We start from the raw sequence: 21,212 nt of genomic DNA, 5'->3' as shown, positions 1-21,212 counted from the left end.
TTGACAAATCCCAATGATCTGACACTGAGCCTAACCCAAGAGCTAATTCATCATTTCTTTTATTCATTCATGGGATACGGGCATCGCTGGCTAAGCCAGCATTTATTGCCGATCCCTAGTTGCCCTTGAGGAGGTGGTGATTAGCAAACTTCTTGATTTGGTTTGCTGGGCCATTTCAGAGGGGCAGTTGAGAATCAACCACATTGCTGTGGCTCTGGAGTCACATGTAGGCCAGACCGGGTAAGGACAGCAGATTTCCTTCCCTAAAGAAAATCAGTGAACCAGATGGGTTTTTCCTACAATGGTTTCATCAATAGATTCTTAATTCCAGATTTTTTTTAATTGAATTCAAATTCCACCATCTGCTGTGGCGGGATTCGAACCCGGGGTCCCCAGAACATTAGCTGAGCTTCTGGATTCATAATCTCGCAATAGAATTCTGGTGTCAGTGACAGCAATCATTTATTCAACTACCTAAGGATAATACCTAACGTTCGAACCACACAGCTTTAAATGGATTCCTTCTCACTCACACAGGTTGTCTTTCCAAGTTTCTATCAGTGGTACTCAGTACACTTCAGGTTGTATCTCCTTGCTGTGAGCAGCCTTCTGGAAAGTGGGATTTGCAACAGGAAGCACTTTAAAAGCTTTGTTGGAAGGGCAGTTTGTTGCTGAAACGCAGCGTGGGCTCATCAGGAAGTGGGCCAATAGACATTTAATACCATAGCGCGCTGGTTAGTGCTGACTCCCACAGCACTGCAACAGACTCAGGCTCCAAACTCAATTCCAATAAAGAGAAAAATGGCAGAACATTGGCCTGGAGGGTGGATGAACCTCCCTCAACATTTCACTAGAAATAAAACAGAGAGCTGTGTGTGCGTCTGCGTGTGGGGGTGGGTTTTAACCGATTATTTTGTGTGGGTTACGGGCGGGGGGAGGGGTGGGGGGAGGTGAATGTTAATTTCTGCCAACTCTGAAACCCAACCCCAACCATGGTGTCACAGTGGTTAGCACTGCTGCCTCACAGCGCTGGAGACCTGGGTTCAATTCCAACTTCGGGTCACTGTCTGTGTGAGTTAGCATGTTCTCCTCGTGTCTGCATGGGTTTTCTACAGGTGCTCCGGTGTCCTCCCACAGTCCAAAAGACATACTGGTTAGGGTACATTGTCATGTTAAATTCTCCCTCAGTGTACCCGAATAGGTGCCGGGGTGTGGCAACCAGGGGATTTTCACAGTAACTTCATTGCAGTGTTAATGTTAGCCTACTTGAGACACTAATAATAAACTTTAAACAGTTTGCCTACTTGTAGTTTATCTGGGGTGCATTGGGTCACCTTTTTTTGAGAAATGGCACCATGATCTAAACATGAAACTGCATGTCTCAGATGTTCGCAGACTCTTCGATTTCCCAGGCCCCGGGAAAGGCCACAGCTGAAGAGGGGCAGGAAGGGTCACATCCAGCGGCTAAGTGATTTTCTAGCACAGCTTGTGGGCCAGAGGGAGTGGGAGTCTTTCCCTTGCACCCCTGTCGCGATTGGTCTTCCCCTCCACGATTCACCCCCCCCCAGGATCTGATATCCTCCGATCTCCAGGCCGATTTGCAATCTGATGCCAACCCCTCACCATCTCTGTCTCCCTCCCTCCCTCCTTGTCTTTCCTCTTGTCCTCCCCATGCTGCCACCTTCTCAGGTGAGGCTGCCAAAGGTTGCTGCCAACACTGGGCTTGCGGGATTGTACATTGATGGCAGGGCTAGGTTAATGGCCACCGTATTTGTAGGAGGTGATGTGCAGTAGGCCACCACTGGCAGCAGGAGGACAGAATGTTGTGCGTTTTTATTCTGGACTGATAATGATGGATTTTGAAAACTCCCATCATCGAATGCCTACAGTGCAGAAGGAGGCCATTCGGCCCAACAAGTCTGCACCGACCACCCAGGCCCCATCCCCACAACCCCATGCATTTACCCTAGCTAGTCTCCCTGACACTAAGGGGCAATTTAGCATAGCCAATCCCTCTAATCTACACATCTTTGTGGGAGGAAACTGGAGCACCCGGAGGACACGGGGAGAATGTGCAGTGACCCAAACTGGGAGTCAAACCCAGGTCCCTGGCACTGTGAGGCAGCAAGTGGTTAGTAGGGAAGGATCCAGGGGCAAGAAAGTAAACTCTTTTCCGCGTGGGATAGTTTAGTGATAGTTGGTCATTGTTTCCAAACACTACCTTACTAATCCAATAACATAAGTGGACCATAGGCTGCCTTGAGCGCTAGACCACATTTCCTTGTCCAGTGTACATGAACAGCTAGGTATCATTGACCACCCTGCGTGGTGATAGGAACATAAGAGCTGGAGAAGGCCATTCAGCCCATCGAGCCTCCTTTGCTATGGCCTTGCAGATTGGGCACTTCAATGCCTTTTTCCCACACTATCCCCATATCCCTTTTTGTTGTATTTAGAAATCTCAGCTTTAAATATATTCAACGACCGAGCTTCCACAGCTCTCTGGGATAAAGAATTCCAAAGATTCACAACCCTCTGTGTAAAGAAATTCCTTCTTATCTCGGTCCAGAGTGGCTTCCCCTTTTTTTGAAATTGTATCCCTTTGTCCTAGGCTCTTTGGAACCGTCTTACCCACATCTGCCCTGTTTATTCCTTAAATTATTTTGTCGGTTCCAATTAGGTCACCTTTCATTCAGAACAAGTGAACCTGCTATTTTTGGAAAGTGTTCCAGTTTGGAAACTCTTTCGGATCCCGTTCCGCTAAGGGCCCACTCGAAGAAAATACAACGATCCACAGGCAGCTCTTAAGTGGATCCAGCACCCTTACTCCCGTGCCAGGGAGCAGATCTGGGTCAGTGCCTCCTGTTTCCTTGGTAGCCAAACAAGGGCAGGCCCTTGGCTGCTTTCCGAGGTGGCAAACACAGCAAGGCACACCGACCCTGGGCAATTCACGTGTGGAGCCCTCCCGAGAGCTTCTTTGGAATGGGACTGCAGAGATTTAGGATAAACAAACTCCATTCCTAAAGTAGGAAAGCACTGGGAATTCTACAGACATCCTGGATAAAGGAAGCGGTCAGAAGACACTTAAATATAAAGAGGAAGGCCCAGTGAAAATGAATCATAGAATCCCTACAGTGTGGAAGGAGGCCATTCAGCCCATCACGTCTGCACCGACCACAATCCCACCCAGGCCCTACCCCCATATATTTACCCTAGCTAGTCTCCCTGACACTAAGAAGCAATTTAGCATGGCCAATCCAACTAATCCACACATCTCCGGAGGGTAGGAGGAACCCGGAGCACCCAGAGGAAACCTATACAGACATGGGGAGAATGTGCAGACAGTGACCCAAGCCGGGAATCGAACCCGGGGTCCCTGGCACTGTGAGGCAGCAGTGCCACCCAAAACTGATAGAACCTAAAGGACGAATGAAAAAATGAGCAGAGAATAATTAAGCTAATAGGGACTAAGAGGAAAATAACTTTTTGGAAAAGCATCAAAGGTAGCAGTAAAGGAAGCTGGGACCTCTGAGACATGAGGAATGTCAATCTGAAGATAGAATCAAAGAATCATATAATGCAGAAGAGGCCCTTCGGCCCATTGAGTCTGCACTGACACGTGAGAAAGACCTGGAACTTCACCTGGGGCTTCTCCGGCCTCCCATCTGTGTGTTCCCTGCCGGCGGGAGATGGCATGTTGTTCGCAAGCGGCGGGATTCCCTGATCCTGAATTCCCATTGATGTCATTCCACACAGGCGGGAAACCCGTCAGCAGGGGTGCACCGCCAGTGGGACTGGAGAATCCCGCCGGCGTGACTGGCCGGAGAATTTCAGCCCCAAACTCCCAACTAATCCCAGCAGCACTTGGCCCATAGCCCTGAATGTTATGATGTGCCAAGTACTCATCCAGGTACTTTTTAAAGGATGTGAGGCATCCCACCTCCACCACCCTCCCAGGCAGCGCATTCCAGACCCTCACCACCCTGTGGTAAAAATGATTTTCCTCACATCCCCCCTAAATCTCCTGCTCCTCACTTTGAACCTATATCACCTTGTGGCTGACCCTTCCACACAGGGGTACAGCTGCTCCTTATCCATTCTGTCCATGTCCCTCATAATCTTGTACACCTCGATCAGGTCAGCATTGATGCTCAAATAAAGGTATTTAACATGTACTTTCCTCGATCTTTCCTAAGGATTATCTCAGGAAGGATTGCGGACCAGATGAGTAATATTCTGATGGATGAATTGAAAATTCTAAGGTGGTGTGTTGGGATAAAGGGAGAGGATGTACCAGAACCAGTTAGACCCAAGGTGCTAGTCAGACCACACCTGGAACCATAGAATCTCTACAGTGCAGAAGGAAGCCATTCGGCCCATCAAACCTGCACTGACAACAATGCCACGCAGACCCTAACCTTGTAACCCCATATATTTACCCTGCTAATCCCCCTGACACTAATGGACAATTTAGCATGGCCAATCCATTTACATCTTTGAACTTTGGGAGGAAACCCACACAGACACGGGGAGAATGTGCAGACTCTGCACAGACAGTGACCCAAGCTGGGAATTGAACTTGGGTCCCTGATGCTGTGAGGTAGCAGTGCTAACCACTGCGCCACCATGCCGCCCTGTCAACAGTTTTGGTCCCCCAGTCTAAGGAAAGATATACTAGCACTGGAGACAGTCGAGAGAAGATTCACCAGGTCAATCCTGGGTACGGAGGGATTTCCTTAAGAGGAGAGGTTGAGTAAGTTGGGCTTGTATTCACTGGAGTTTAGAAGAATGAGAGGCAACCTTATTGAGACAGAGCGGATTCTCAGGGGGATCGACAGGGTCGATGCTGAGAGGATATTTCCCCTGGTGGGAGAGTCTAGGACCAGAGGGTATCTCAGGGTAAGGGAGTCACCCATTTCAGAGAGAGACAAGAAGGAATTTCCTCTCTGAGGGTGTTGAATCTGTGGAATTCTTCAGCACACAGGGCTGTAGAGACTGAGTCATTGAGTATGTTCGAGACTGAGACAGACAAATTTTTAATCAGTAAGGGAATCGAGGGTTATGGGGATAAGGCGGGAAAGTGGAATTGAGAATTTTCACAACAGATTGGCCATGATCTCATAGAATGGTGTAGCGGACCTGATGCTGTTCCTATGTTTTATGGTCTAAACTGGGAGCAGCAGGCCATTCGGCCCCTCGAGCCTATTCTGCCTTTCACGAAGAACTGATTGTGCCCTCAATCCCACCTACACCCCAGTAATGACGGAGTAGATTCAAGGGGCTGAGTGGCCTTCTCCTGCTGGTGAGTGCACCGCTCAGGGGTAAAAAGGGTCACCCCCTGATACTAGCCCCTGGAAGTGGTGGAATGTGGAGATTCCCTATGGCACTAGGGCGGCCTTTAAAAATGGCCGTCCGGTCTTTAAAAGACTAAATTAAGTCACGGGACACACTCCTGGCCTTCTTTCTCGTGCCAATTTCCCAACAGTCGGGCAATGTTGGTGCTGGTTGGGGGGGGTGTGTCAAGGCCGCTTTTCCTGCCCGCTGCCACACTCTGCCAAACTCAGGGGAAATCCCACCCATCTCTCACTCCTTCCCAAATTTCTTTGCAAGGTGCCTCAATAGCCAGCTGACCACACGCAACCTCCCCCCCCTCCCCGGGGAGAAAGGGACACTTGCTCTTCAATGAAGCCTTTGGGATTCGACAGAAAACCCTGCGGTGGTAATGAGTCAAGACGGCTGCCAGCAGCTTGTTGGCAGGGACAACCGCCAGCCTGGAATTTGGCATCACAGATGGTGCACGGGAAGGCAACAAATGTGTCACTGAACAAGGGTTCGTTCGGAGGGGCTCTGGTGCGGTGTCAGCCGTGCCCAAGGCTTTCCAGATTGAAGGCGGCTGCGTTCGGGAGAATTACGTCTGCGTTGCTAATGCTCAGAACCTGTCAGGAGGGGTGACCATCCCCCCCCCCCCCACCACCCACTCAGCAGCTGACAAACGGCAGGGCGCTTTGACTAGGACTGTCTGAAGTCAACCGAGCGGAAAGTGCTTGGAGCAGTCAGCGCTGTCACTACATTAAATAGAGATTGTAACACGATACATACAGCAAGGGCGGATTTCTCTTTCTGTATTCGGGGCTAAGAACGCCTCTGAATACAGTGCTGATTCCCCTGACAGATACGCTCCTGTTTGATTCCTACAGTTTGTCAGCTCTCGCACCCCACCCCCCCCCAACCAAATCGAGGTGTACCTCGGAAAAATGGGAAGTCCTGACCGGATCCGAATCCGAATCCGGACTCCCTGGCGCTGGGCCCAGTCTCGGTTAAGCTACCTTGGTGAACATCAGAGGAAGTTCCTTCGTCCGTTCAATTTTGGAGAGCTGGAGGGAAAAAGACTGGGATTTTTCGGCTCATCTTCACCGTGGGTGGTGCTGAGGTGCCAGCTTTGAGGCTTTTATCACTCCGATTCCCTAAACTATTGGGGAATAGTTTACCGATCGCCACCAGCTCTTCCCCGAACAGTTCAATGGTTAAATGTATCACCAGCTGTAATGTCCATTCAGGAAGCCAAGTCATTCCAAATATGGCCCCCTGATCTCTGCAGGTATTCTCAGTGTTACCCGGGCAAAGGAAAGCTAACCAACGTTCTTATTTCTCAATACCATCTGCTGGCTTTTTTTGCTTTGAAACACATGGGTCAGCTCTTGCCAGGTACTGACTACATCCCTCATTCAAAACTCAGTTAATCGTAGAATCCCTACAGTACAGCAGGAGGCCATTCAGCCCATCGAGTCTGCACCGACCACAATCCCACCCAGGTCCTGTCTCCATAACTCCGTGTGTAAACCCTAACTAGTCCCCCCCGACACTAATGGGAAATTTAGCATGGCCTATCCACCTAACCCGCACATCTTTGGAGTGTGGGAGGAAACCAGAGCACCTGAAGGAAACCCACGCAGACACTGGGAGAATGTGCAAACTCCACACAGACAGTGACCCAGGCTAGGAATCGAACCCAGGTCCCCTGGAGCTGTGAAGCAGCAGTACTAACCACTGTGCTACCGTGCCACCCAGACACCAGATAACACCCCAGACACCACCATTACCATCCGTGGATATGTCCTGTCCCACCGGCAGGCCAGACCCGGCAGAGGTAGCGACACAGTGCTATACAGTCGGGAGGGAGTTGCCCCGTGAGTCCTTGACGTTGACTCCAAGTCCCATGATGTCTCAAGGCTTCAGGTTAAACATGGGGAAGGAAACCTCTGACTGGTTACCAGGTACCATCCTCCTTTGGTGATGAATCAGTATTTCTCCATGTGGAACAACACTTGGAGAAAGCACTGAGGGTGGCAAGGGCTCAAAATATACTCTGGGTGGGGGATTTCAATGTCCACCGCCAAGACAAGCAGCAGTACTGATCAAACTGGCTGGGTCCGAAAAGGATATAAGTGCTAGACTGGGTCTGCAGCAGGTGGTGAAGGAACCAACCAGAGGGAATAACATACTTGACCTCATCTTTATCAAACCGCCAGCTGCAGATGCAACTGTCCATGAGAGAGTGACCACTGTACAGTCCTTGTGGAGAGGAAGTCCCACTTCACATTGAGAATAGCCTCCATCGTGTTGTGTGGCACTATCACCGTACCAAATGGGACAGGCTTCGAACTGATCAAGCAACTCCAGACTGGGCATCCATGAGGCTGTGGGCCAACAGCAGGGCTGTACTCCAGCACAATCTGTAACCTCATGGCCCGACATATCCCCCACTCAGTCTTTACCATCAAACCAGGGGCTCAACCCTGGTTCAATGGAGAGTGCGGGAGGTTATGCCAGGGGCAGCACCAGGCATACCGAAAAATGAGGTGTCAACCTGGTATAACACAGGGCGACTTGCATGCCAAATAGCAAAAACAGCAAGTGATAGACAGGGCTAAGTGCTCCCACCACCAACGGATCAGATCTAAGCTCTGCAGTCCTTCCACATCCAGTTGAGAATGGTGGTGGACAATTAAACAACTCACTGGACGAGGAGGCTCCACAAATATCCCCGTCCTCAATGATGGAGGAGTCTACATCAGTGCAAAGCATAAGGCTGAAACATTCGCACCATCTTCAGCCAGAACTGCCAACTCCTTCTCAGCCTCCTCCAGTGGTCCCCAACATCTTCGATGTCAGTCTCCAGCCAATTCGATTCACTCCTCATGATATCATGAAACAGCTGGAAGCATTGGATACTACAAAGGCAAAGGGCCCTGATAATATTCCAGCAATATTACTGGAGACTTGTGCTCCAGGACTTGCTGCTCCCCTCGCCATGGTCTTCCAGTACAGTTACAACACTGGCATCTATCAAACAATGTGGAAGATTGCCCAGGTATGTCCTGTACATAAAAAGCAGGACAAATCCAACATCCTCTCCACAAGGACTGTACAATGGTCACTCTTACTGATATTGTCATGGACAGATGCATCTGCAGCCAGCGGATTGATAAGGATGAAGTCAATTATGTTATTTCCTCTTGTTGGGTCCTTCACCACCTGCAACTGTAACTTGTAACACTTACTTGCCTCTGTTACAAGTGACAAGTAACAACCACACCACACAAATGCCAGGCAATGACCATCACCAATAAGAGACGCTCTAACCACTGCCCCTTGATATTTAATTGTGTTACCATCGCAGAATCCCCCCAACATGGACTGCAGCGATTCAAGAAGGCAGCTCACCACCACCTTCTCAAGGGCAACTAGGGATGGGCAATAAATGCTGGCCCAGCCAGCGACATCAACAAATAAAAAAATTCAAATCAAATCAGTACTCCTGTAAGCCCTCCCTGCCTGCCTGGGTACAGGAGTCACAGGCCACCCTGTATAAGAGTCTATCTGCCTCACTCCTCCATCCACACCCCTCCACCCTTTCTCTCAATCTTTCTCCACACCCTAGCTATGACGGTAGCATTCTGCACTCTCTCCTTTCCTTCTCTATGAACGGTATGCTTTGTCTGTACAGTGCGCAAGAAACAATACGTTTCACTGTATACTAATACGTGTGACAATAATAAATCAAATCAAATCAAAACCCCCAAGATTAAAGATTTTGAAATGTTGGTTTCAGGACACCTCCGCTTTGCAGTGTGTTCGCTCTTACTCATTGCAGAGCACAGCTTGCTGCTAATCTCCAGCGAGGAAGCCTCCCCGATTCCAAAAGGCCACTCTCCAACCTCATTGCGACACCATCCACGGGTCAACGAAGGGAGCATCCCGGTGGGAACAGCAATGAGTGATTGTCCCCCCCACCGGCAAGGAAGGAGTGGGGGGGAGGAGGGTTCAGCACCCGGAGACATTCCCAGCCCCTGTTTGCCACCACCCCCCAGGGAATAAATTCCTGACCCTAATCCCAGCATTTGAGAAACGCGATGCCCTAAACACGTAGGCTGGAATGTTACGGTTGTTCACACCAGCGGGATTTTCCCATCCCGGCGCAGTGAACGGAGATTTGGCCAAGTTCTCCAACCTCGCCGCAGCGGGAGTGTGGCGTGCACGGCTGGTAAGATCGTGCCCAAAGTGTAAGTAATGAGAGAAATCTTTCACAATAGCAGCAATGTTTACTAAGAGCATTAGTGCGCATACTAATTAAATCAAACCTCTGGTTTTCAGTTTTAATTATATAACCCAATGTGCATCATGTCGCTTGTGCTCGATAATTAAAATGTGTCACCCAACAGGACAGATCTCAGCGCTGGATTCAGGCAGGGTACTCCAGTAAGGTTAAATGCAAAGTGCATCACTGACCTCCCCTGTGCTCCCCAGCACCAGTTGAACGAGTTTTCTGAGGCACGAGCTGGCTGGGGGCAGTCCTGAGCTCTGCCGATGCATTTCGCAAGTGTTCAAGATACTCTCCAGCGACACTCTCCTGTGCGGGAGGTCCTCACACATGCTCAGCAGGAGGTGGTTCAGACGCCCACTGAGCTGGACCGGCTGTGGAGGGGCAGAAAGGGGAAAAAGGCTGGGGTAAGAAAACGAGAGACTCAAAATGCAAGCCTTACGTCCGCAGTGAAGCAACCCTGCAGAGATGTAGAACATTACAGGCCCTTCAGCCCTCGATGTTGTGCCGAGCTATGACCAAACCCAAGACCAAGCTATCCCACTCCCTATCATGCTGGTGTGCTCCATGTGCCTATCCAATGACCGCTTGAAAGTTCCTAAAGTGTCCGACTCCACTATCACTGTTCTGTGATTGTTAGAATGTAACCGGGGATAACATTGGATCTGCTATAGTGTGACCAATGGTAACAAGCTGTAAGGATCAGCTGACCCTGTAAACCATGTAACCAATGACAGAATGATATGATAATCAGCTGACTCAGTATAAATTGTTGGGAATTTGGAATGGCCCAGGGTGAGGCCTTAAGTTTGGAGTAATGAAGTTTCTTTATTAAGCCTTTTCTTTGGTTTGTAAGTTGGAGTGGGTTTTGTTGAATTTTTATTTTCTGGAAGAGTTCCTTCTCGGTCAACAGCGATCACTGTAGCCACTTATCTGCCATTCTCAAAGGGGAGGTGGTTAGAGGGATATTTTATGCTTCACACAAATCTGTTGCATGCTCTTGTAGATGTACACAGCAAGATTTTTTTTACACAGGGGGTGCCTGGAACTCGCTATCGGCAGAGAAAGTAAAAACAGATACGACAGTGAATTTTAAGGGACAGCTGGACAAATCCATGAATAGGATTGGGAATAGAAAGGATATACTGGCACTGGAGGGGGTGCAGAGAAGATTCACTAGGTTGATTCCAAGAGGGTTGGCTTATAGGGAGAGACTGAGTAGACTGGGGCTATACTCATTCGAATTCAGAAGAATGAGGGGAGATCTTATAGAAGTATACAAAATTATGAAAGGAATAGAAGCAGGGAAGTTGTTTCCGCTGGTGGGTGAAACTAGAACTAGGGGGCATAGCCTCAAAATAAGGGGAAGCAGGTTTAGGACTGAGTTGACGAGCAACTTCTTCACACAAAGGGTTGTGAATCTGTGGAACTCCCTGCCCAGTGAAGCAGTTGAGGCTACCTCATTTAATGTTTTTAAGGCAAGGATAGATAAATTTTTGAACAGTAAAGGAATTAAGGGTTATGGTGAGCGGGCGGGTAAATGGACCTGAGTCCAGAAAAAGATCAGCCATGATCTTATTGAATGGTGGAGCAGACTCGAGGGGCCAAATGGTCTAATCCTGCTCCTAGTTCTTATGTTCTTATATAGTCCCCAGGAGAATAGGGGTTTTAGTTCAGATGGACAGCATGGTTGGTACAGGCTTGGAGGGCCAAAGGGCCTGTGCTGTAATGTTCTTTGTTCTTTTGTGGTAGGCATGGCCCCTTTAAGGGGGCGATCCTTTTGAGCCATGTAATTGGATCAGAGAGACTGTGTGGGAAACCGAGGCAATTGGGTCCAAGGACACGAGTCCCGGGTGGGGGAGGAACCACAGCTGGAGCCAGGGAGGAGATGAGAGTAGATGTTTATTGTAGTTCTATCGGACCCTAGTTTGTGTATAAATAAATATCATTGGCAATAAACTGTTTATTACTTAAAACAACAATGAGTCGCCTACAAAATTATTTCAACTTTAAAAACATTGCCAGAAAAAAATCCTTGCAACGTTTTTTGTGAGAGATTGAGGGTTCCTGCAAAAACGTCCATTTTAATGGAAGAAGCATAGGATGAATGTTGCAGTGTCCACTCCCCCCCAACCCCCATGCCACTACCACTCCCCCCCCCACCCCACATGCCACCACCACCCCCAACCCCCCATGCCACCACCACCCCTGGGAATCAACTGTGATGAGGAGGGTGTGGGCGATGGTCATTAAATTGGGCACCATGAAAGCAAAGCTCGCACCTCTCACCCCTTGGGCCACCAAAGGCCCTTGTGTGACCCAAAAAAAGTCCAGTTGCTGCCATCAACAGCAGCCTCACAGTGCCAGGGACTCGGGTTCAATTCCAGCCTTGGGCCACTACCTGTGTGGACGTTCTCTCCATGTCTGCGCAGGATTCCTCTCACAGTCCAAAAATGTGAAGATTAGGTGGCTCGGCCATGCTCATTTTTTTTTTAATCATTCATGGGACATGGGTGTCGCTGGCTGGGCCAACATTTATTGCCCATCCCTAGTTGCCCAAGAGCAGTTGAGAGTCAACCACATTGCTGTGGCTCTGGAGTCACATGTAGGCCAGACCGGGTAAGGACGGCAGATTTCCTTCCCTAAAGGACATGAGTGAACCAGATGGGTTTTTCCAACAATGGGTTCATGACCATCGGTAGGTTCTTAAATTATTGAATTCAAATTCTACCATCTGCCGTGGTGGGATTCGAACCCAGGTCCAAACAACATTAACAGCGTTTCTAGATTAATAGCCTAGCAATAATACCACAAGGCCATCACTTCCCTGTATTGCCCCTTCACGTCCAAAGATGTGCAGGTTGGATAGATGTGCCTTGGTAAATTGCCAGGGGGGTTATGTAAATATGGGGGGGTTATGGTAATAGGACCTGAGTGGGATGGTTGTTGATGCAGTTTGATGGGCTGAATGGCCTCACTCTGCACTTTAGAGATTCTATGATTTGTGGAGATAGAACAGGGCTGCATGCCAGATCCTCCGACTATACCCATGGCTGGGATTCTCGAACTTTGCCCTCGGCTGAGATTCTCCGACCCTGCTTCATTGTCCATTCTCGGTGGCAGCAGTGACAGGGCGTGAACAACTGCCAATGTTTCAAGTCTGGATGCGTCATAGCTCTGATGAAGGGTCATCTAGACTCAAAACGATGGCTCTATTCCCTCTCTACAGATGCTGCCAGACCCGCTCAGATTCTCCAGCATTTATTTTGTTTTGAATTCCAGCATCTGTAGCAATTTGCTTTTAAGAGCCTAAAGAAGGGTATATGTCTGTGGGATGATGTTCAACTTGGAACAACAGAGATAGCTAGCTGTTAAAGATTATACTGTGTTATGTTAAGTTTTGTAATTGGTAGAAGTTTTTTTTGTTATATTCTAATGGTGCTCCTAAATAAACTTTGTTTGATAAAAGCTCCCTAGTGGGTCACTTGAGTCCTACCTGGAATGACACACCTTACGCTCAGCCTCATGCCAAAATTAAATGTAAAACTGAGGGTTTAGGCTAACTTCATAAAACACCTTAAAGTCTCTGGCCTGGGTCTTAACATCTGAGTATTCCCATTTGAATCATAGAATCCTACAGTATAGAAGGAGGCCACTTGGCCCATCGAGCCTGCATCAACCACAATCCCACTCAGGCCCTATTCCCATAACCCCATGCATTTACCCTAGCTAATCCCCCTGACACTAAGGGGCCATTTAGCATAGACAATCCACCAAACCTACACATCTTTGGACTGTGGGAAGAAGCCGGAGCACCCGGAGGAAACCCACGCTGAAATGAGGAGAATGTGCAAACTCCACACAGACAGTGACCTGACTTTGGAATTGAACTCGGGTCCCTGGCGCTGTGAGGCAGCAGTGCTAACCAGTGTGCCACCGTGCTGCCCATTCGAATCAGAAAGCTGTGGGCCCATTACTACCTGAGGCCTCAGCATTTAATGCAGGCTCGACACTCCCGTGCAGTACTGAGGGAGGGCTGCATTGTCAGCGGGGCCATCTTCTGGATGAGATGTTGAATTTGCGTTCACATTTGGGATGAGAGAGATCCCATATTCCGAAGACAGCAGTGACACGAAAAGATGGGAAAGCCCGTAGAATATTCTCAACATTTTGTTTGGGAACACAGGAGAGGGGCAGGAATATCACTGTACGTGCCTTATGTGTAGATTTGACAAATATCTCTTCCACCCTGAGCTCTGCCTTTTGTTCAGCGAGTGACAGAGCAAAACTTGATTTACTTTCAGTTTTAATAGTGCATTTACGGACGGTGTTACGGAGGGGAGCATTGAACTGAAAAGGATAATAATTTCGTATATCAGAGTATCACTGGCACAGCTGCTCTAAGTCTGGCCTGCTGCAGAGGATGGGCTTGTGAGCAGTTGAGTAAACACAGAGATGTGCGGACGGAGAGCCGAGCTGATTTGTATTCCGTTTGCCCAACTCAGCGAAAAGGCACTTTTCTCATTATGATGCTTGGTGCATTCCCAAACACACTAAATCAAGCTCCCAAAATAAAACACTTGGGCCTGAGCCAGGTTTCTGGAGTTATAGCAGAGAAACAGCCCCTACAAAGTGGTCAGCGCTGCTGCCTCACAGCGCCAGGGACCCGGGTTCAATACTGGTCTTGGGTCACTGTCTGTGTGGAGTCTGCACATTCTCCCCGTGTCTGCGTGGGTTTCCTCCGGGTGCTCCGGTTTCCTCCCACAGTGCAAAAATGTGCAGATTAGGTGGATGGGCCACGCTAAATTGCCCCTTAGTGTCAGGAGGATTAGCTAGGTTAACTACGTGAGGTTACAGGGATAGGGCCTGTTGTCAGTGTAGGCTTGATGGGCCGAATGGCCTCCTTCTGCACCATAGGGATTCTATGGTCACAAATTACCCCTGGGGTGACTGCAACTGTGGCAAACTCTCCCTTCCCACTTGTCCTTCTCAATCTATCTACAGCCTTTTACATGGTTACCCATGCTAGTTTCCTCCAACACCTCTCCAACGTTGTCCAGCCTGGGTGGGACATCTCAAGCCTCATTCCATTCCATTCAATAGATCAATAGATTCCTAGATATTAAAGATATCGAGGCATTTGGGGATAGTAGGGAAAAAGGATATCAAGGTAGTAAAATAGCCATGATCCAATTGACTGGAATCGACCCTGGGTCCCTGGGCCTGTGAGGCTACTGTTGATGGCAGTGCAGGCTCGAGGGGCTGAATGGCCTTCTCCTATTTCCCATATTCTTCTGGCCTACATTGACTCCCAGTTTGACTAGATCTTGATTTCAAAACCCTCATTTTGTTATTAAATCCTATCAATGCCTCACACGGCAACCCCCACTCCCCCCCCTTCCTATCTCAGTAACTGCCTTCAGCTCTGCAACCCTCCAAAGTCTCTGCACTCCTCCAAATCTATCCTCGAATTCATCCTCAATTTTCTTTGCCCTGCTATTCCTGGCTGTACCTCCAGTTGTCAAGGCTCTCAAATTCCTTCCCTCACACTCGATCCCCTCCTTTGAGAGACCCTTTGAATTATACAATCCTACAGTGCCGAAGGAGGCCATTTGGCCCATCAAGTCTGCATCAACCACAATCCCACTTCGGTCCTATCCCATAACCCTATGCATTTACCCTAGCTAATCCCCCTGATGCTAACGTACAATTTAGCATGGCAAGTGGAGGACACTGGGGCACCTGTAGGAAACCCGTGCAGATATGGGTAGAATGTGCAAACTCCACATAGATAGTCACCCAAGCTGGAAATCGAACCCGGGTCCTTGGCACTATGGGGAAGCAGTGCTAACCACAGTGCCACCTGTACCACCCAAGTCACCAAGTAATAACAGGATTGTCATCAAATATGTTTCCTCCGAGTGCTCCGATTTCCTCCCGCAGTCCAAAGATGTGCAGGTTAGGTTGATTGGCCATGATAAATTGCCCCTTAGTGTTCCAAAATGTATGCAGTAAACATGCAGTGCTACAAGAAAAGGGTCTGGGTAGATGCTTTGTTAGAGAGTCGGTGCTGACTCAATGGGCCAAATAGCTTCCTTCTCCATTGTAAGGATTCTATGATGAAACCAATTTGGTTCATCAGTGCCCATTAGAGAAGGAAATCTGCCATCCTTACACAGTCTGGGTTACATGTGACTCCAGCGCCACTGCTATGCAGCTGACTCTTAACTGCCTCTGATATGGGCCCTAGCAAGTCAATTGTACATTCAGGGTGAGGCCTCAGAGCTACCTTCTCAAGGGTAATTAAGGATGGGTGATAATTGCTGACCTTGCCAGCAATGCTGATATTCCATGGACAAACCAAAGAAATCCCAAGGCATTGACTGAGCCTTAAACAGTCCCACATGATGCTGGGCAAGGATCAGCTCTGCCTGTGTAGAAATAGAGGCAGCTATCAGTAGGGGCAGCTTGGTTTTCTTAGTCACTTGACTGTATCCATGCTGTATGCTTCTCCAAACACAGGACAAGCTGTTGACTAAGGAAATTCAGCATGTCAGCTACGACTTTCACCAACTTTTCCAGCTACACCATAGAAAGCATTCTTTCTCGTTGTATCACAGCTCCTGCTCTGCCCAAGACCGCAAGAAACTACAAAGGGTTGTAAACGTAGCCCCAAGCCATCACACAAACCAGCCTCCCATCCATGGACTCTGTCTACACTTCCTGCTGCCTCGGAAAAGCAGCCAGCATAATCAAGGACCCCACACACCCTGGACATTTTCTCTTCCACCTTCTTCCGTTGGGAAAAAGATACAAAGGTCTGAGTTCACCTACCAATCAGCTCACAAACAGCTTCTTCCCTGCTGTTGCCAGACTTTTGAATGACTTACCTCGCATTAAGTTGATGTTTCTCTGCACCCTAGCTATTACTGTAACACTACATTCTGCACTCTCTCATTTCCTTCTCTATGAATGGTACGCCTTGTATAGCGCACAAGAAATAATACTTTTCACTTATTATGTGACAATAATAAATCAAATCAAAAATCCAAATGCAATTTGGATACCTTCTCCGTGGCTTCTCACCTGTGTCTCAGGAAGCTGATAGTCTGCCGCCCAGTACAGTGTCACTCCCAGCGAGTAAACATGCATCTGAAAACACAACGACAAACAGGGTGAGAGAGCCGTCACAACCAGTACCAGATACCCGAGAGGAGGGAAGGCAAAGCAAGATCTCGGAGATCAGTCCATCCGTATGGCAGGGGAACAGTGACGGTCCCCGTTCTGTTGCAATAATACCGGTAGAGCATGCACTCTTAAACAAAGCAACAGCATGCAGCCCTTCAATAGGGGGAGGCAGTGGTATTCCAGAGATCCAGGGTAATGCTCCGGGGACCCGGGTTCAAATCCCACCACGGCAGATGGTGAAAAGTGAATTCAGTAAAAATCTGGAATTAAAAGTCTAATGATGACCACGAAACCATTGTCGATTGTCATAAAAACCCATTTGGTTCAGTAATGCCCTTTGGAGTCGCATGTAGGCCTGACCGGGTGAGGATGGCAGATTCCCTTTCCTTGAAGAGCCTTAGTGAACCAAATTGGTTTTACCATGGAATCCCTACAGTGCAGGAGGTGGCCATTTGGCCCATTGAGTTTGTAGCACCTCTCCACATTTTACCCAGGCCCTTATCCCATAACCCCATATATTTACCCTGTACATCATCGGACACGAAGGGAAGATTGTCTTTACCCTGGTCTACTGTGACTCCAGAACCACAGCTATGCCCCTCAGGAATGGCCAATACTATGTCAATGAATAAATTTAAAAATAATGCCACCATTTGACAGCTTCCGTAAAGAAACCATGTTTGGATCAGGTATTCCATTTAGGGGATTTTCACAGTAACTTCATTGCAATGTTAATGTAAGCCTACTTGTGACCAGTAAATAAACTTTAACTTTTCATTGTAAGCCTTATCCCAGTATGGATAGTACAGAGCATTTTACATGAATCTGCAAGAGAAGCGGGGAAAGTATTCTTTTGAAAGTCTGAAGGAGAGTTTTTAAAGTTTATTTATTATTGTAGGTGACATTAACACTGCAATGAAGTTACTGTGAAAATCCCCTAGTCGCCACATTCTGGCACCTGTTTGGGTACACCGAGGGAGAATTTAGCAAGGCCAAAGCACCCTAACCAGCATGTCTCTCAGATTGTGGGAGGAAACCAGAGCACACAGAGGAAACCCACACAGACATGGGGAGAATGTGCAGACTCCTCATGGAGGGTGACCCGAGGCTGGAATTGAACCCAGATCCCTGGCGCTGTGAGGCAGCAGCACTAACCACTGTGCCACCGATGGTCTTTGTCTTGCGTCGAGCGTGGCCATGGTCTTTGACCGTGTACTCTGCAGCTCCATTTTGGAAATTATTTATCAAGGAATATTAGCCTCAGCGAGAGGCCTTTATATTTTGTGAGGAAACGTTTGAAGGCTGTGACTTGGCATTAAAATAACCCATGAGGCTGGTTAACGGTCTTCCCCTTTGTGCTTGTGACAGAGGCGAGGGAAGATATTTCCCAGGAATTCGGATCTGGCTGACATTAGCCAACCAAGGCTCCCGTCTTTGTCCTGCCTTTTGTGTAATGAACAACACCACAGACTGGGTTCACGTTCGCACAATCCACCTAATTTAGAGTCTGGTATGCCGCTCCTATTAGCCCTGGCAGCTTTTTTAATGTACTGAACTCCATGGTTGCCTAGGCAACGGAATACCAATCACGGTATTAGCTGAGGAGCGTTTGTCATGTTGGTGCTGGGATGCACCAGAGACCACGAGCTTTAGTGAGCTGCTACTGACACTCTGCACTCAGTGCAGCAAACTCTCCCTCGTACCACTGTCACTCCAAAAGGAGTCTCCCTGGTTGAGAGACTCAGCCAGTACCAATAGTGGGTTGTGATAGCCTAATGGCATTATTGCTAGACTATTAACCCAAAAACTTAACTAATGTTCTGGGGACTTGGGTTCGAATCCTGCCATGGCAGATGGTGGAATTTGAATTCAATTTTTTCAAAAATCTAGAATTAAGAATCTACTGATGACCATTGTTGGAAAAACCCATCTGGTCCACTAATATCCTTTAGGGAAGGAAATCTGTCAGATGGTAGAATTAAGAATTTACGGATAACCATTAATCCATTGTTGGAAAACCCCATCTGGTTCACTAATATCCTTTAGGGAAGGAAATCTGCCATCCTTACCCAGTCTGGCCTACATGCGACTCCAGAGCCACAGCAATGTGGTTGACTCTCAATTGCCCTCGGGCAACAAGGGATGGGCAATAAATGCTGGCCCAGCCAGCAATGCCCATGTCCCATGAATGAATAAAGTACCAATGGGTGTCAGAGCATCAGCAAGTCAAAACCTGGTCCCAACTGAATCAATATTATCATGGTCTTTTCGAAGAACTATATCCAATGTATCCTTTTTTTTCAGTAATTCATGGGCCACGGGCTTCGCTGGTTTGCCAACATTTATTACCCATCCCTATTTGCCCTTGGAGGGCAGTTGAGAGTCAACCACATTGCTGTGGCTCTGGAGTCACATGTAGGCCAGACTGAGTAAAGACGGCAGGTTTCCTTCCCTAAAGGACGTTAGTGAACCAGATGGGTTTTTCCGACAATGGTTTCACAGTCATCAGTAGATTCTTAATTCCAGATAGCTTTTATTGAATTCAAATTCCACCAACTGCCACATGGGATTTGAACCCAGGTCCCCAGAATGTTAGCTGAGTTTCTGGATTGATAGTCTAGCAACGATACCACTAGACCATCACCTCCCCCCTTCACAACAAATGATGGCTACTGCCTTCCTGTAGGAATTGCAGAATGGGTTGCTGTTTTCCATTCTTCACTACCCCCCCACTGCTGTTGTGAGACAACTGCGTGGCTATCTTCCAAAAAAAAAATCACCCATTGGAAATTGCAGATAGTTCCGATTTTCGCCCAAGACACAACTTTTAATTAGTAGCAACTGAGGAGAATTGGGCTCGCAAGAAAGCCATCTTGCGCCGGTCTCCCTTCCAATGCGGTCAGACACAAATAACTTGTCAACTTGTGAATGAGGATTCTGCCATGTCACGGTAGCTCCTTTCTATATCTGACTCATTATCACTGTCCCCCCCTCCCCCCCACCTCACTGCCCAGATCTGAAACCACAGTGGATCTTTCAACAACTCCCTCCATTAGTCAAAGACACTCCTCATTAGTCACTTGCTGATCAAGGTACCTGACATAGAATCATAGAATTGTTCCAGTGCAGAAGGAGGCCATTCAATCCATTGAATCTGCATGACTGTCCAGAAGAGCATCCAATCCTGACCCTATCCCCTGTAACTGTTAATATTAGCCTCACAAATGCCTCTAATTATGGGACAAGATTTGTTATTTTAGCATGGCCAATCTCCCTAACCTACATATCTTTGGACACCAAGGAACAATATAGCATGGCCAGTTCCCCTAAGTTACATATCTCTGGACACTAAGGGACATTTTAGCATGGCCAGTTCCCCTAACCTACATATCTCTGGACACTAAGGGACAATTTAACATGGCCAATCCACCTAACCTACATATCTTTGGACACTAAGGGACAATTTAGCATGGCCAATCCCCCTAACCTACATATCTTTGGACACTAAGGGACAATTTAGCATGGCCAGTTCCCCTAACCTACATATCTCTGGACACTAAGGGACAATTTAACATGGCCAATCCACCTAACCTGCACATCTTTGGAGTGTGGAAGGAAACTGTAGCACCGGAGGAAATCTACGCTGGCACGGGGAGAATGTGCAAACTCAGCACAAACAATGACCCAAGGCCAGAAGTGAATATTGTGTCAATGTATCTTGGAATGGCGCATCTACCAATCCCCCTACTGTGGGAATAAAGATGAGCAGACGGGTAGAAATATCCTTTTGCAGCAGTGATGTTTGTAGAATTGACAATATGGGTAACAAACATATCTGCCTGTGTCTATGTATATATGCGTGTAATTCTGTGTATGTATATGTGTGGGTCATTATGTGCAATTCAGACTTGAGCACAGTGTTGGGGAGGGATTGCTGCATTGTCAGAGGTACAACCTTTCAGGTGAGATATATCTGGCCCCAAGTTGGATGTTAAGTTTTTTGTGATGATCGCTGAAGAAGAGCAAAGGAACTCTTTCACTGCCTTGGCCACCCCTCAACCTATGACTAACATGGCAAAAACCTGGTAATTTAACTCATTGCTGCCTCTTGGATCTTGCTGGGTGCAAATTGGCCACAGTCCCTTGCACTTCCCAGGTATGGCGGCACCTTAGCACCTGGAATGCTGTGAGCAGTTTTGGTCCCTGTATCTAGGGGAAGATGTATTGGAGGCAGCCCAGAGAAGGTTCACTAGGTCAATCCCGGATATGGAGGGATTTTCTGATGAGGAAATGTTGAGTAGGTTGGGCCTGTACTCAACGGAGTTTAGAAGAATGAGTGGTGACCTTACTGGGCGGGATTTTACAGCCTTGTTTGTCTTGAAACTATAAAATCCCGTGAGGGATGGGATGGTAAAACTCTGGT

At 48.0% G+C, this 21,212-nt stretch overlaps 1 protein-coding gene across 5 annotated transcripts in view; it reads right to left on the bottom strand.

Moving 5' to 3' along the window:
* Positions 1 to 21,212, bottom strand: part of ptpn20 (protein tyrosine phosphatase non-receptor type 20) — a 276,596-nt gene that overhangs the window by 198,959 nt on the left and 56,425 nt on the right. For all 5 annotated transcript variants that reach the window (XR_013889733.1, XM_080215794.1, XM_080215796.1 and 2 more), the window contains exons 4-5: positions 16,688 to 16,753; positions 9,790 to 9,975 (exon numbers count right to left, since the gene is read on the bottom strand). Coding sequence is in view for 4 of the 5 variants with exons in the window: in XM_080215794.1 (XP_080071920.1) it covers positions 9,790 to 9,975; positions 16,688 to 16,753 (252 nt within the window). In the remaining variant the exon portion in view is untranslated. The remainder of the gene's footprint in view (positions 1 to 9,789; positions 9,976 to 16,687; positions 16,754 to 21,212) is intronic.

This window comes from Carcharhinus amblyrhynchos, chromosome 31 (genome assembly GCF_965287045.1).
Source record: "Carcharhinus amblyrhynchos chromosome 31, sCarAmb.v2.hapA, whole genome shotgun sequence".
Classification (NCBI taxonomy): Eukaryota; Metazoa; Chordata; class Chondrichthyes; order Carcharhiniformes; family Carcharhinidae; genus Carcharhinus; species Carcharhinus amblyrhynchos.
The sequence above is the reverse complement of the archived record's forward strand: the minus strand, read 5'-3'. Positions and strand labels throughout refer to the sequence as shown.